The sequence below is a fragment of the Anomaloglossus baeobatrachus genome, chromosome 4 (genome assembly GCF_048569485.1).
Source record: "Anomaloglossus baeobatrachus isolate aAnoBae1 chromosome 4, aAnoBae1.hap1, whole genome shotgun sequence".
Lineage (NCBI taxonomy): Eukaryota > Metazoa > Chordata > Amphibia > Anura > Aromobatidae > Anomaloglossus > Anomaloglossus baeobatrachus.
In genome coordinates this window covers 512036559-512053301 of record NC_134356.1, presented here as the reverse complement: position 1 = coordinate 512053301, position 16743 = coordinate 512036559, and the positions used below count along the sequence as shown (strand labels likewise).

Sequence of the window (16743 nt, the reverse complement as noted above, 5' to 3'; positions counted from 1 at the left end):
CATGTAAAATGGTTTTGTGCTAAATCGGTATCTCCGATACGTGATGGAGCAGAATTTGTAATTAAATTGATCTGTGTTGCAGTCCTATGTAAAAATAATCAAAACATCATTATGCTTTCTTTGTGTCAAACGAGAAACTTGGCATCTGGAGATATTCTCACCGAAGGATAACATGCTCATGCGTCTCACACACACACCACACATACGTCCACACCCACAGTCCCAAACACACACACCCACTGATGATGGCACACAAAGAGCAGCAGTGCCATCTGCATGATGTGTGGAAATCCGCCCTAATAACCAGATATTTGCCAGTAATGCACAGATTGGGACTGCTGCACATAACATGAACCCTCACACTGCCCACTAGCACCATGTCCATTTCTTACACATTTATACACCCAACATATAGAACCAAAAAAGACCAAATACAGAACAGTAACGCTGATGATCAACTCAGACAACAAAACAATCCATCATTTCTGGAATATTTTATTTGATTTATATAGAAATACTTAAAAAAACATGAAGTAGCACCATTACTTAAGTTTTACCTTTATTTATGTAGAACTTTAAAATGTCAGAAAAATAAAACTCTCGATACAATTTTTTCAAATCTCGTTTCAGCAAATATAATATTAGTATTTTTTTTTTTTTGACCGTGAGGTTAAAGGCCCTTTATCATAAAATAAAATATACTTTGTTTTTTTCTTTTTAAACTTTGCTCAGTAAAGTACATTTACGCTCAAGTAACGTCACCTACATATACATAAACAAGTAGTAAACAAAAATGTAGTAAAATAGAAATACTAAAACTAGAGTGGTGCAACAGAATCTCGGAATCTCCACTGAAATCTATTTATACAAATGCTAGAAAGAAGGAGTCAACGGTTCTTCGAGTTGGCTTCGTGTTGTTCGTACATTTCATCATTTTTTGTAATAATATAGAATAAAATAGGCTTTTATATATCACCGAATAGAAAAAGACGCCGGGTGAAGCAGATTTAAAACATTGTTTTCAGGAACCTATATAATAATAATAAAAAAAAAAAAAAAAAAGTCTCCAACCCAACAACAATACTGTTCAAAAACACTTTTGCAGTTTATGGTTTTGTATCTGTATATATTTCTCATTCGTTCATTTTTTAACCCCTCCCTCCCCAACTTCACCTTTTGTGATATTAAAATAATACAGTGTTCTTTGCCCGGAAGGCCATACGAAAAATAAAATAAAAAAAAATAAAAAGAAGAATTTTAACCCAGCTACAAAAGAAAAAAAAAAAAGTTCACTGAACTTAAAATACTTGTAAACATCTTTTGCAATATGAAATATAAAATTTGTTGTTTTTTTCTTTCAAGTCAAAAAAAAAGGAATAAAAAAAAAAAAAAGAATAAAATACTTCAATCTGTATTAATGTGATTCGTCTTTTAAAACCATTTTTGTAGAATTATATATATTTATATATTTATAGAAGATATGTTACAATTTAATATTACTTTCTTAAAGCTGCAGTATCATGGGAAGGGGAGGGGTAAGGAGTGTTTATTATTATATATGGAGAAAGACAAAGAAATATTAAAAAAATTAAAATAAAATTTAAAAAAAAAAAAAAAGTACTCTGCTTGTTAAAGAAATCTTTGAAGAGTCTAATAAGCCACACGTAAGAAAATAACAAGAAAAAATATAGATATCTTGGAAGATTTGTCTTAAAATACTGTACAGTGTAAAACTGTGATTCTTTGTTCATAGTCAGAGCATGCGATCAGATAGATGTAGGATTCTCCCCCAGCTACAATAAATGGCTATGGGATAGTGTTCAGTAAGTTCCCTTTAAAATAAAAGAATAAAAGAAATGTGCCGATACTGCAGCTTTAAAGCCACATTCCCACTTGGTAAGGTAGAAACCAATTCTTTTACAGTAAGAGGCCTTGTCTTAACAACTCTAGGCCTTGCCACCATATTGGATCCCCTTCAATGCCTAAGGGCCCCTAGTAACTAAGAGCAGGGCCCTGTTGAAGGGGTTGAACTGACCATGTGACAAGATCCAGACTGATTTAAGACAGGCCCATACGCCCCACTGCAAATGGCAGAGATGGTGGAGAACACAAATCAATATTGCTTCTGGAGTGGGGGCGCATGGAAATTGGTTTCTGCAAGCTATTTACATAATGGAGCGGGCGTGGGTACCACTGAGAAGAACGCAAGGTGGGGGGAGGGGGGGCCCTCGTTTAATGAGACATGCATTTACTATTGGACATCTGGCCCCCCCCTATAAAACTATTATTTGCCTTTTGAAATGGCATGAAAGGCTACAACGAAGACATATATGAGCTCCCCTCAAGCATACAGAGAATGAGGGGGGAGAGAGAAGCGACATCACATTATTATATATATTATTTGCATATTAATATATTACAATATATTAAGGGTTCTGGTAAATAATATATATATGTACAAAAGACAAACACACGAGTATGGCACCATACAAGTGGGAATGTAGCTATTCATAGCACTGGAGGAAAGAAGGCTGCTTGAGTGTACTAGGAGAATATGCGGATGGCCTGAGTGACTTCTGCGTGACACACTGGGCACTGAGGCTCGTTCTTCTCGCAGATGCGGTTGGCACATTCCATGCAGAATAGGTTGTGGCCGCAGGGTACCAAGGCTGCGATCACTTCACTCTCAAAGCAGATGGAGCAGTCGCGGCTGCCTTTCCTCCTCATGCCTGACGAAGAGGAAGACGAGCTGGAAGAGGAAGAGCTGCTGCTGCTGGAGGACGAAGAAGATGAGGAGGAGTCGGAGCCCATGTTGGTGTAGGCGGAGTAGCTCAGGCCACCTCCGGGGTCACTGCGCACCCTGCGTGCTAAAGGATGCTCAGGGACCACGCTGCTTCCATGCAAAGGAGGGGAGAGCCTGGGCGGAGCAGTGCAGCCCACACCATTGAGCCGCCGGTTAGACAGCAACCCATTGGCATTGTTTTGGTAAGGAGGAGATTGAGAGACGCTGCTTGTACCATTGCGCTCAAACTGAGACCAGATCAAAGCTGTGCCAGGTGGAGCTGGTGCTGGGTCAAAAGCAGAGTCAAGAGTCAGCTCAGTGCAGTCAGGTGAGATGCTGTCGCTGGCGTATACATATCCATTGCCATTGACGTTATTGTTATTGTTGCCATTGTTGGTAAAACTGAGAGCAGGGCTGGGAGGGCTATAATCTGCCAGCCTAGTGCCATTATTACCCCCAAAGTAAGAGTCAGTGGAGGCGCTGCCCAGAGAGCTGGAGCTGTCATTGCGGTAATTAGAGAAAGCCTTGCGTGAACCCGTGCTGGAGTTTAGGCACGGGGTGGGTTTGCTCCATAAGCTCCCTGTCCCATGCAAATCAAAGCCAACATCGGTCCCATTGGCATGAAAGTCATTCTCATCGGTCAGCTCTATAAGCCCTCCAGTGCGCACAGCAATGTGAGCCTCAATCTCCTCCCGAGCACGATCCACATTCTCCGGCATTCCAGTAACCTCAAACACTGGCTCCTTATCCCTGCTGGGGGTGACGATGTATGTGTGAGTCTGTTGCTGGATCCTCTTGATTGTAGCCCCCTTAGGTCCCACCACCAGGCCCACCACTCTGTAGGGAACTCGCACCTGGATTGTGGTCTGCCCAGGAAGATTTGGAGGTCCGGGCACTGATCCCCCATTTAAAGCGTTTTTATTGCGAGAAGCTCGGATCATGGAAAAGTGCTCTGCAGCTGAGATGATCTCTCTCCTGGCCATGGCTACATCTTCCTTTCTCCCAGTCACAACAAAGACAGGCTCCTCCCCACGGACCGGGGTCTTGATGTAGGTGTTCGTCTTAGCCCGCAGTGCTTTGATTTTACAACCTGGGTAGCAAATGGAGATAAAATACACAATTAGATCTGGTGAGCCATAAAACAGCAAAAGGAGCACAAGTAGTGACAGCAACAACACTAGTGACACATACATGACCAAGAGCACAGGGGCACAGCTGGGAAGCAACCAAATGCCAGCACAGCAAAGCATGAGCCACCACAACGTGGAGGACGCACAATACAACAAGCATGCACCCGAGCATCCTGTGCCAACACATCATGCTTAAGTACCAAGGGCAGCAGCTTATGGCATAAATACTCTGACACTTCCAGTGATGTGGGTACAGGACCAGGTAGAGGGCCACCCAACCCCAGTGATGTGGGTACAGGACCAGGTGAAGGCTCAGCCCCAGTGATGTGGGTACAAGATCAGGAGGAGGCTTGCCCTCAGTGATCTGAGTAGTCAGCCCCTGTGAGGGCTACCCTCCAGTGATGTGGATACAGGACCAGAAGGAGCACCAGCCACAGTGATGTAGGTACAAGGCCGGAGGAGGTTTGCCCTCAGTGATTTGAGTACAAAGCTAGCCCAAGTGATTTGGGTACAGGACCAGGTAAACGGCCACCCCCCAGTGATATGGGTACAGGGCAAGATGAGGGCTCACTCCCAGTGATGCGGGTACAAAACCAGGTGGAGGCTCAGTCCCAGTCATGAGCTTACAGAACTAGGTAGAGGGCCACTCCACCCCAGTGATGTGGGTACAGGACCAGTACGATGATGTGAGAACAGGACCAGGTAGAAGGCCACCCCCCCAATGATGTGGTTATAGGACCAGGTGGAGGCTCAGCCTCAGTGATGTGGGTACAGGACCAGGTGGCGGCTCAGCCTCAGTGATGTGGGTACAGGACCAGGTGGCGGCTCAGCCTCAGTGATGTGGGTACAGGACCAGGAGGAGGCTCAGGCTCAGTGATGTGGGTACAGGACCAGGAGGAGGCTCAGCCTCAGTGATTTGAGTACCCTTCCAGCCAAAGTGATTTGGGTACAGGACCAGGTACAGGGCCACCCCCATATGATGTGGGTACAGGACCAGGAGGAGGCTCAGTCCAATGATGTGAATACAGGACCAGATAGAGTCCACCCCCCCACCCAGCGATGTGGCTACAGGAGCAGGTAGAGGGCCACCCTCCGCCAGCGATGTGGCTACAGGAGCAGGTAGAGGGCCACCCTCCGCCAGCGATGTGGCTACAGGAGCAGGTAGAGGGCCACCCTCCGCCAGCGATGTGGCTACAGGAGCAGGTAGAGGGCCACCCTCCGCCAGCGATGTGGCTACAGCACCAGCTAGAGGGCCACCCTCCCCCAGCGATGTGGCTACAGCACCAGCTAGAGGGCCACCCTCCCCCAGCGATGTGGCTACAGCACCAGCTAGAGGGCCACCCTCCCCCAGCGATGTGGCTACAGCACCAGCTAGAGGGCCACCCTCCCCCAGCGATGTGGCTACAGCACCAGCTAGAGGGCCACCCTCCCCCAGCGATGTGGCTACAGCACCAGCTAGAGGGCCACCCTCCCCCAGCGATGTGGCTACAGCACCAGCTAGAGGGCCACCCTCCCCCAGCGATGTGGCTACAGCACCAGCTAGAGGGCCACCCTCCCCCAGCGATGTGGCTACAGCACCAGGTAGAGGGCCACCCTCTCCCAGCGATGTGGCTACAGCACCAGGTAGAGGGCCACCCTCCCCCAGGGATGTGGGTACAGGACCAGGTAGAGGGCCACCCTCCCCCAGGGATGTGGGTACAGGACCAGGTAGAGGGCCACCCTCCCCCAGGGATGTGGGTACAGGACCAGGTAGAGGGCCACCCTCCCCCAGGGATGTGGGTACAGGACCAGGTAGAGGGCCACCCTCCCCCAGGGATGTGGGTACAGGACCAGGTAGAGGGCCACCCTCCCCCAGGGATGTGGGTACAGGACCAGGTAGAGGGCCACCCTCCCCCAGGGATGTGGGTACAGGACCAGGTAGAGGGCCACCCTCCCCCAGGGATGTGGCTAAAGCACCAGGTAGAGGGCCACCCTCCCCCAGTGCTGTGGGTACAGGACCAGGTAGAGGGCCACCCTCCCCCAGTGCTGTGGGTACAGGACCAGGTAGAGGGCCACCCTCCCCCAGTGCTGTGGGTACAGGACCAGGTAGAGGGCCACCCTCCCCCAGTGCTGTGGGTACAGGACCAGGTAGAGGGCCACCCTCCCCCAGTGCTGTGGGTACAGGACCAGGTAGAGGGCCACCCTCCCCCAGTGATGTGGGTACAGGACCAGGTAGAGGGCCACCCTCAGTGATGTGGGTACAGGACCAGGAGGAGGCTCAGCCCCAGTGATGTGGGTACAGGACCAGGAGGAGGGCCACCCTCAGTGATGTGGGTACAGGACCAGGAGGAGGCTCAGCCCCAGTGATGTGGGTACAGGACCAGGAGGAGGCTCAGCCCCAGTGATGTGGGTACAGGACCAGGAGGAGGCTCAGCCCCAGTGATGTGGGTACAGGACCAGGAGGAGGCTCAGCCCCAGTGATGTGGGTACAGGACCAGGAGGAGGCTCAGCCCCAGTGATGTGGGTACAGGACCAGGAGGAGGCTCAGCCCCAGTGATGTGGGTACAGGACCAGGAGGAGGCTCAGCCCCAGTGATGTGGGTACAGGACCAGGAGGAGGCTCAGCCCCAGTGATGTGGGTACAGGACCAGGAGGAGGCTCAGCCCCAGTGATGTGGGTACAGGACCAGGAGGAGGCTCAGCCCCAGTGATGTGGGTACAGGACCAGGAGGAGGCTCAGCCCCAGTGATGTGGGTACAGGACCAGGAGGAGGCTCAGCCCCAGTGATGTGGGTACAGGACCAGGAGGAGGCTCAGCCCCAGTGATGTGGGTACAGGACCAGGAGGAGGCTCAGCCCCAGTGATGTGGGTACAGGACCAGGAGGAGGCTCAGCCCCAGTGATGTGGGTACAGGACCAGGAGGAGGCTCAGCCCCAGTGATGTGGGTACAGGACCAGGAGGAGGCTCAGCCCCAGTGATGTGGGTACAGGAGGACGAAGCCTGTACTCCTATTGTCTGGGAGTACCACATTCCAGCATAGCCTTCACATTAGTGCAGCGTTCGTACCTTGTCTCCCCACGATCTCCGCTACATGCTCTGAGCTGGGCACCGGGACGCACTCGGTCATGTTGACGCTCTTTTTCCGGGGTTCATTGTCGTACATGGAGTTCTCATCGTTGTCCAGCCCGAGCATGGAGAGCTGATCCAGGGCGATCTGCAGAGCTCGCTGATCGTCCAGCGTGTCGCCTCCTCCGCTCCCGGACCGCTCCATGTCTGCAAAGAGCGAGCTGGGCATGGTCCGCTCCCCCGCTCCGCTCGCCTCAGCAGTGGGTGCAGACACAAAGGAAAGCGAGGTGGCCGGCGGGGAGGAGCGAGGCAGAGGTGGCTGCGGTCCTCTCCGGGCGGCGCACTCAGGGGGTCCCCCCAGCTTGTATCCAGCGGGTGCAGGAGCTGCTCCCCGACTTCTTTGTGGCCGGAATATGCCAGGGACGGCAGCGGTTCTGTAGGAGCCCCTCCCCGGCTCACTCAGCGTTTTCCTCCCCTCCTGTCTGAGCCACTGCAGCCAGACGGCACTAGAGGGGGATAAGAGGCCGTGACGTCACTGACAGCACAATGGAGCTGACACCGGGGAAGGCGCGTTCTATTGGAAGGTCGGGGCTGGAGTGGGCGGAACCGACAGCATGGCCCCGCCCTCAACTCCTCCCCTCGGCGGAGAGAAAGCGACAAACTCGGTTCTTTGTTGTCTAATGCTGAACAATAAAGGCTGCGGGGAGACCGGCGACACCGGCCAGCGGTGTGAGGAGCGGGCACTGTGCGGGGAGACCGGGGGCAGCGGTGTGAGGAGCGGGCACTGTGCGGGGAGACCGGGGGCAGCGGTGTGAGGAGCGGCACTGTGCGGGGAGACCGGGGGCAGCGGTGTGAGGAGCGGGCACTGTGCGGGGAGACCGGGGGCAGCGGTGTGAGGAGCGGGCACTGTGCGGGGAGACCGGGGGCAGCGGTGTGAGGAGCGGGCACTGTGCGGGGAGACCGGGGGCAGCGGTGTGAGGAGCGGGCACTGTGCGGGGAGACCGGGGGCAGCGGTGTGAGGAGCGGGCACTGTGCGGGGAGACCGGGGGCAGCGGTGTGAGGAGCGGGCACTGTGCGGGGAGACCGGGGGCAGCGGTGTGAGGAGCGGGCACTGTGCGGGGAGACCGGGGGCAGCGGTGTGAGGAGCGGGCACTGTGCGGGGAGACCGGGGGCAGCGGTGTGAGGAGCGGGCACTGTGCGGGGAGACCGGGGGCAGCGGTGTGAGGAGCGGGCACTGTGCGGGGAGACCGGGGGCAGCGGTGTGAGGAGCGGGCACTGTGCGGGGAGACCGGGGGCAGCGGTGTGAGGAGCGGGCACTGTGCGGGGAGACCGGGGGCAGCGGTGTGAGGAGCGGGCACTGTGCGGGAGACCGGGGGCAGCGGTGTGAGGAGCGGGCACTGTGCGGGGGGACCGGGGGCAGCGGTGTGAGGAGCGGGCACTGTGCGGGAGACCGGGGGCAGCGGTGTGAGGAGCGGGCACTGTGCGGGGAGACCGGGGGCAGCGGTGTGAGGAGCGGGCACTGTGCGGGGAGACCGGGGGCAGCGGTGTGAGGAGCGGGCACTGTGCGGGGAGACCGGGGGCAGCGGTGTGAGGAGCGGGCACTGTGCGGGGAGACCGGGGGCAGCGGTGTGAGGAGCGGGCACTGTGCGGGGAGACCGGGGGCAGCGGTGTGAGGAGCGGGCACTGTGCGGGGAGACCGGGGGCAGCGGTGTGAGGAGCGGGCACTGTGCGGGGAGACCGGGGGCAGCGGTGTGAGGAGCGGGCACTGTGCGGGGAGACCGGGGGCAGCGGTGTGAGGAGCGGCACTGTGCGGGGAGACCGGGGGCAGCGGTGTGAGGAGCGGCACTGTGCGGGGAGACCGGGGGCAGCGGTGTGAGGAGCGGGCACTGTGCGGGGAGACCGGGGGCAGCGGTGTGAGGAGCGTGCTCTGTGCGGGGAGACCGGGGGCAGCGGTGTGAGGAGCGGGCACTGTGCGGGGAGACCGGGGGCAGCGGTGTGAGGAGCGGGCACTGTGCGGGGAGACCGGGGGCAGCGGTGTGAGGAGCGGGCACTGTGCGGGGAGACCGGGGGCAGCGGTGTGAGGAGCGGGCACTGTGCGGGGAGACCGGGGGCAGCGGTGTGAGGAGCGGGCACTGTGCGGGGAGACCGGGGGCAGCGGTGTGAGGAGCGGCACTGTGCGGGGAGACCGGGGGCAGCGGTGTGAGGAGCGGGCACTGTGCGGGGAGACCGGGGGCAGCGGTGTGAGGAGCGGGCACTGTGCGGGGAGACCGGGGGCAGCGGTGTGAGGAGCGGGCACTGTGCGGGGAGACCGGGGGCAGCGGTGTGAGGAGCGGGCACTGTGCGGGGAGACCGGGGGCAGCGGTGTGAGGAGCGGGCACTGTGCGGGGAGACCGGGGGCAGCGGTGTGAGGAGCGGGCACTGTGCGGGGAGACCGGGGGCAGCGGTGTGAGGAGCGGGCACTGTGCGGGGAGACCGGGGGCAGCGGTGTGAGGAGCGGGCACTGTGCGGGGAGACCGGGGGCAGCGGTGTGAGGAGCGGGCACTGTGCGGGGAGACCGGGGGCAGCGGTGTGAGGAGCGGGCACTGTGCGGGGAGACCGGGGGCAGCGGTGTGAGGAGCGGGCACTGTGCGGGGAGACCGGGGGCAGCGGTGTGAGGAGCGGGCACTGTGCGGGGAGACCGGGGGCAGCGGTGTGAGGAGCGGGCACTGTGCGGGGAGACCGGGGGCAGCGGTGTGAGGAGCGGGCACTGTGCGGGGAGACCGGGGGCAGCGGTGTGAGGAGCGGGCACTGTGCGGGGAGACCGGGAGCAGCGGTGTGAGGAGCGGGCACTGTGCGGGGAGACCGGGGGCAGCGGTGTGAGGAGCGGGCACTGTGCGGGGAGACCGGGGGCAGCGGTGTGAGGAGCGGGCACTGTGCGGGGAGACCGGGGGCAGCGGTGTGAGGAGCGGGCACTGTGCGGGAGACCGGGGGCAGCGGTGTGAGGAGCGGGCACTGTGCGGGGAGACCGGGGACTGTGTAGGGAGAGCAGGCAGCTGTGCGACTAGCGGCGAAGAGGTGTGCGGAGTGGGCACCGTGTAGGGAGACCGGGCAGCGGCGACTGTGCGGGGAGAGGTGTGAGGAGCCGGGACTGTGGAGGTACAGCGGGCTCTGCGCCTTTCTCACACTCCTGCCCCCCAGGACAGGCCCAGTCTCACTCTTTTGATTAACCGCCGGCCCCCTAGTGCCCCCCATGTCTGTGTTGTGCCGGCCCCCTAGTGCCCCCCATGTCTGTGTTGTGCCGGCCCCCTAGTGCTCCCCATGTCTGTGTTGTGCCGGCCCCCCAGTGCTCCCCAGGTCTGTGTTGTGCCGGCCCCCCAGTGCTCCCCAGGTCTGTGTTGTGCCGGCCCCCCAGTGCTCCCCAGGTCTGTGTTGTGCCGGCCCCCCAGTGCTCCCCATGTCTGCGTTGTGCCGGCCCCCCATGTCTGTACTGTGCCGGCCCCGTGCTCTGTCGTGTCAGTGTAACAGTGCTATGTGCGGTACCCAGGTCGTATGTGAAGCAGCTGCAGGACGATCATTATCTATGGTCCAAACAATCTGACAATCGTTACTAATACAGTCCATCTATTCAGATCGGCTGCAGATTGACTTATTTATTGCTCAGTGTTCAAATTCTGGATTGATCGTCTGCAGTGATCGCTACAATCCTATCGTCCCGAGAAGTGTAATCCGCCTAGATCAGTGGGAAGGAATATTGTCTGATTGTTAGGATGCCCCTCTCCCAGGTGTACGATCACCCCTTCTGCCCCTCTCCCAGGTGTACGATCACCCGTTCTGCCCTCACCCCCGGGCACTGGATTCCATTTTTTCTCGATCAGATTGACATGCAGTAATTGATGACGGGGCAGTGATGGTGATGCCCAGTGCACACCCTGAGACACATCATGGCAGGTCCGCTCACCCTGCAGCCTCTGGTGGGCACAGTCCATGCTGCAGTAACGATCGTCCTGTCTGATGGTACAATGCCCATCGCTCCGGGCCTCATGCTCTGTACAGTGGTGTCTGCACAGGACAGGCGATCTAATGCTACACAGTAACGACACTGCATCAGCTCCAGACCCCCGGCCCCCTATTCCTCTGCCCCAGGTGACCTGTATACAGCCAGAAACAGCACGAGCTCCAGGCAGCTTTGTGTCTGACAGTGTGCTCACTGCCCTGTATGAGCTGCCATGTACAGCCCAGGACCGTGCAGAAGCATCAGACTATGGGATTGTCCCTGGGTGGGGCCTGCGCCCTGGCATGTGGCAGCTGGTGCCCTCTGCCCCCTGTACACTGACTCATATATAGGGTGCAGCCTTCAGGAATGGGACCTTTCTCCGGGTCTGTGAGGTCCGAGCTCTGGGGCAGCCGGACCCTCATACCTCCTACATCACCAGGTGATATGCTGCTCTGTGGCTGGAATAACTATAACCAGGTAATTCCAGGTGACAGCTGGTACCTAACCCACACCACTGCCAACATGGGCTGTGGGCACTGTATACAGGGTGCAACTGCATATAGCAGGATGAGAGCATAGCCCTCCCTGGATGCCAGTATATGGGTCCCCTTAGATCTGGGTAGACTATGGCCGGTCCCCTTAGATCTGGGTAGACTATGGCCGGTCCCCTTAGATCTGGGTAGACTATGGCCGGTCCCCTTAGATCTGGGTAGACTATTGCAGGTCCCCTTAGATCTGGGTAGACTATTGCAGGTCCCCTTAGATCTGGGTAGACTATGGTCAGTCCCCTTAGATCTGGGTAGACTATGGCCGGTCCCCTTAGATCTGGGTAGACTATGGCCGGTCCCCTTAGATCTGGGTAGACTATTGCAGGTCCCCTTAGATCTGGGTAGACTATTGCAGGTCCCCTTAGATCTGGGTAGACTATTGCAGGTCCCCTTAGATCTGGGTAGACTATGGCCGGTCCCCTTAGATCTGGGTAGACTATTGCAGGTCCCCTTAGATCTAGGTAGACTATGGCCGGTCTCCTTTGATCTGGGTAGACTATGGCCGGTCCCCTTTGATCTGGGTAGACTATGGCCGGTCTCCTTAGATCTGGACAGACTATGGCCGGTCCCCTTTGATCTGGGTAGACTATGGCCGGTCCCCTTTGATCTGGGTAGACTATGGCCGGTCCCCTTAGATCTGGGTAGACTATGGCCGGTCCCCTTAGATCTGGGTAGACTATGGCCGGTCCCCTTAGATCTGGGTAGACTATGGCCGGTCCCCTTAGATCTGGGTAGACTATGGCCGGTCCCCTTAGATCTGGGTAGACTATGGCCGGTCCCCTTAGATCTGGGTAGACTATGGCCGGTCCCCTTAGATCTGGGTAGACTATGGCCGGTCCCCTTAGATCTGGGTAGACTATGGCCGGTCCCCTTAGATCTGGGTAGACTATGGCCGGTCCCCTTAGATCTGGGTAGACTATGGCCGGTCCCCTTAGATCTGGGTAGACTATGGCCGGTCCCCTTAGATCTGGGTAGACTATGGCCGGTCCCCTTAGATCTGGGTAGACTATGGCCGGTCCCCTTAGATCTGGGTAGACTATGGCCGGTCCCCTTAGATCTGGGCAGACTATGGCAGGTCCCCTTAGATCTGGACAGACTATGATCAATCTGTTTAGATCTGGGTAGACTATGGCAGGTCCCCTTACATCTGGGCAGACTATGGCTGATCCCTTTAGATCTGTTCAGACTATGGCAGGTCCCCTTACATCTGGGCAGACTATTGCAGGTCCCTTAGATCTAGGTAGACTATGGCCGGTCTCCTTAGATCTGGACAGACTATGATCAATCTGTTTAGATCTGGGTAGACTATGGCAGATCCCCTTACATCTGTGCAGACTATGGGTGATCCTTTTAGATCTGGGCAGACTATGGCTGATCCCTTTAGATCTGGGCAGACTATGGCCGGTCCCCTTAGATCTGGGTAGACTATGGCCGGTCCCCTTAGATCTGGGTAGACTATGGCCGGTCCCCTTAGATCTGGGTAGTGTTACGGTTGCTGCGAGCACTGGAGACTATGTCCAGATTTCTTGCTACTGCACATGTGCGAGCGCTGGAGACTAAGTCCAGATTTCTTGCTACTGCACATGTGCGAGCGCTGGAGACTAAGTCCAGATTTCTTGCTACTGCACATGTGCGAGCGCTGGAGACTAAGTCCAGATTTCTTGCTACTGCACATGTGCGAGCGCCGGAGACTAAGTCCAATCTTGGAGCCATTGCACATGTGCGGGTGACATCATCGCTGACACGAGGTCACATGTCTCTGACACCTTCTATGCCGATTGGTCGCTGGTCATGTGCTTGTGACGTCTTGCTCGGTGATAGGCCAACATGACGTCACTCCTGTCGTTCTGGCAGCTGATTGGCTCTGGTGTCCTCCATCTTGGATGAGGCACAGAGTCTATATAAGACCCTGACACACGCCGCATGGTGCTCAGTCCTCTTGGTTCATGCATATGAGTAGACGCTCTGTGCGCGTTCCTCTAGGCATTCCTCTGTCTATGCTAGGTGAGCGCTACCGGCAGGGTAGCGTTCTTATACCTTACAGCTTCGGCTGCTGTCCGTATCCTTGCCTCTTAGGGGAGCGGACATAGGCAGGTGCCTGAGGCACATGGTCTGGCTGGGCCTTGTGATTCTACTCGTAGGTGGACGTTGCCGCTAGGGTAACGTTCCTTATACTGCGTCTGGCAGTTGTTCGTATCCTCGCACACTAGGGGAGCGAACAGAGGTAGGAGCTTTGTGCGGCTTACGCTGCTGTTCGTCTCTTTTGCACCACTAGAAGAGCGGACCTAGGCAGGTGCCATATCTAGGGGTTCGTGTCCTCGCACACTAGTGGAGCGAACGCAGGTAGGAGCTTTGTGCGGCTTACGCTGCTGTTCGTCTCTTTTGCACCACTAGAAGAGCGGACCTAGGTAGGTGCCATTTCGCACACATTGCCTTTGTCTCTGTGATTATTAACAGAGATCATTCCACACACCCTCCAAGTAAGGGAGGAATTGCTTTACTTACTTATTATATCCTTCTGTGAGTTAACAGAGGTATTGCACTCTGCCATAGTCTGCAGCAAAGTCTTTGCACGGTGGACCCTGACTGTCTGATACTCCTTTCGGTTATTATCAGACAGCCCCCCGTAACAGGTAGACTATGGCCGGTCCCCTTAGATCTGGGTAGACTATGGCCGGTCCCCTTAGATCTGGGTAGACTATGGCCGGTCCCCTTAGATCTGGGTAGACTATGGCCGGTCCCCTTAGATCTGGGTAGACTATGGCCGGTCCCCTTAGATCTGGGTAGACTATGGCCGGTCCCCTTAGATCTGGGTAGACTATGGCCGGTCCCCTTAGATCTGGGTAGACTATTGCAGGTCCCCTTAGATCTGGGTAGACTATTGCAGGTCCCCTTAGATCTGGGTAGACTATGGCCGGTCCCCTTAGATCTGGGTAGACTATTGCCGGTCCCCTTAGATCTGGGTAGACTATTGCAGGTCCCTTAGATCTAGGTAGACTATGGCCGGTCTCCTTAGATCTGGACAGACTATGATCAATCTGTTTAGATCTGGGCAGACTATGGCTGATCCCTTTAGATCTGGGCAGACTATGGCTGATCCCTTTAGATCTGGGCAGACTATGGCAGGTCCCCTTAGATCTGGACAGACTATGATCAATCTGTTTAGATCTGGGTAGACTATGGCAGGTCCCCTTACATCTGGGCAGACTATGGCTGATCCCTTTAGATCTGTTCAGACTATGGCAGGTCCCCTTACATCTGGGCAGACTATTGCAGGTCCCTTAGATCTAGGTAGACTATGGCCGGTCTCCTTAGATCTGGACAGACTATGATCAATCTGTTTAGATCTGGGTAGACTATGGCAGGTCCCCTTACATCTGTGCAGACTATGGGTGATCCTTTTAGATCTGGGCAGACTATGGCTGATCCCTTTAGATCTGGGCAGACTATGGCTGATCCCTTTAGATCTGGGCAGACTATGGCAGGTCCCCTTACATCTGGGCAGGCTATGGCTGATCCCTTTAGATCTGTTCAGACTATGGCAGGTCCCCTTACATCTGGGCAGACTATGGCTGATCCCTTTAGATCTGTTCAGACTATGGCAGGTCCCCTTAGACCTGGGCAGACTATAACAGGTCCCCTTAGATCTGGACAGACTATGATCAATCTGTTTAGATCTGGGTAGACTATGGCAGGTCGCCTTACATCTGGGCAGACTATGGCTGATTCCTTTAGATCTGGGCAGACTATGGCAGATCCCCTTAGACCTGGGCAGACTTTTGCATGTCCCATTATATGGGGCTATGTCCAGGCATGTTGCAGCCAGTGCCTCCCGCCTGCTTTGTTCTGTCGCAGTCACAGATGAGGGCTCTATGAGGCCAACACAATCCACAGCCTCTGCTCACCACACCCTCCTGATATATCACACATAGGCTGCTGATGCTGCAGCTGCTGGTTTGCTATGTAAATGGCTGCAGCATTTTGCAGGTACTCCGTTGTTGTGATGTTTATGGCAGTGACATGTTATTTCCACCAGATGTTTAGATCATGTGCAGCACAACATGCGACCCCCACTCCTTTGTTAATTGCGGAGGCAGTGAAACCCTTCACCTGACTCCATGTGTTGTATAGACAGGAAGACCCCTATTCACCAGAGCCAGACCTGTGTGGTCTGGTTCTATCCTATGTGTATTTCATGCCCTCTGACATCTAGGAGGGGGCTTTATTAAACCTCTTGCCCCTTGAGATTTAAGACTTGTGTAAATGACCATTACTGTTCTGTCTCACAAGCACACATACACTATTGTAGAAATAGTTACATACAATGGTATAAATATTGAGACACGTGTATATGTATTGTTTCCAAAAAAAGAGTTTTACACTTTGTGCTACATTACAATTGTAGAAAAATGTTCTGATTCTCCCAGACCAGAGGATCAAACCATTTACTAGAGGTTTCCCTGGCACGAGAAATGTCCTATGTGAGTCAGTGTCAGGATTGCAGCCCAATGGCTAATCAATCCTGTAATATATCCATACATGCATGGTGATATCAGAGGCAATTATGGCTGTCACTACTGAAACATCTAGGCTTCTACATTTATTTTTATAACTTTTCTTGTGGATTCTTCACAGTAAATTTACAATGTGTGAATGTACCCTGGAGGATTTTCTGAGATATTTGAAATGATGCTCAAAAATAGGAAATGTTATCAAATAAAAATAAATTACCATTACTACCTAAAGGGTATGCTCACACGAGCGCAAGGCCCGCACGAGTGCAATGTGAGAAAATCTTGCAATCGCACTCGGCTCCAAATAAGGCCTGCAACACACATCCATGCCTCCGGTACTTGTTTGGTACGTTTTTGCACGTACCGGAGACACGGAGACCCATGTTATTCAATGGGTGATGGCACACACACGTAAAATCACACGGAACGTGTGTCCGTGTCGTAAGTACGTGTGTGCGCTTTTCTACACGGACGACATGTCCGTTTTTGGCCGGCAGCACGCAGGCACGGACCCGCTATAGTCTATGGGTCCGTGCCTGCACGGACCGCACATGGAGTATGTCCGTGTTCAGCACGCTTCGTCCGTGTGTGTTTTTAAACCAGCGATCTATGTTTTTTTTTCTTTTTTAATAAAGTCAGTCCACTTAGCTTTTTTCTGCTGTTCTCAGTCACACTTACATTGGCGCTCGGTCTTTTTCTACCCCCGGCTGATACTTACCAATCCCCGATCACCAGCGCGGCGAGGAACAGCTGT

The 16743-nt window shown here is 54.9% G+C and overlaps 1 protein-coding gene across 1 annotated transcript; it reads right to left on the bottom strand.

Annotated features, from left to right (window-relative positions):
- Positions 1-479: 479 nt before the first annotated feature.
- MEX3B (mex-3 RNA binding family member B) lies at positions 480-7472 on the bottom strand. Its single transcript, XM_075342775.1, has 2 exons — positions 6955-7472; positions 480-3872 (listed from the first exon to the last, which is right to left on the bottom strand). The coding sequence occupies exons 1-2, from the start codon at positions 7181-7183 to the stop codon at positions 2545-2547; spliced, it is 1557 nt and encodes a 518-aa protein (XP_075198890.1). The 5' UTR covers positions 7184-7472; the 3' UTR covers positions 480-2544.
- Between the last annotated feature and the right edge of the window lie 9271 nt (positions 7473-16743).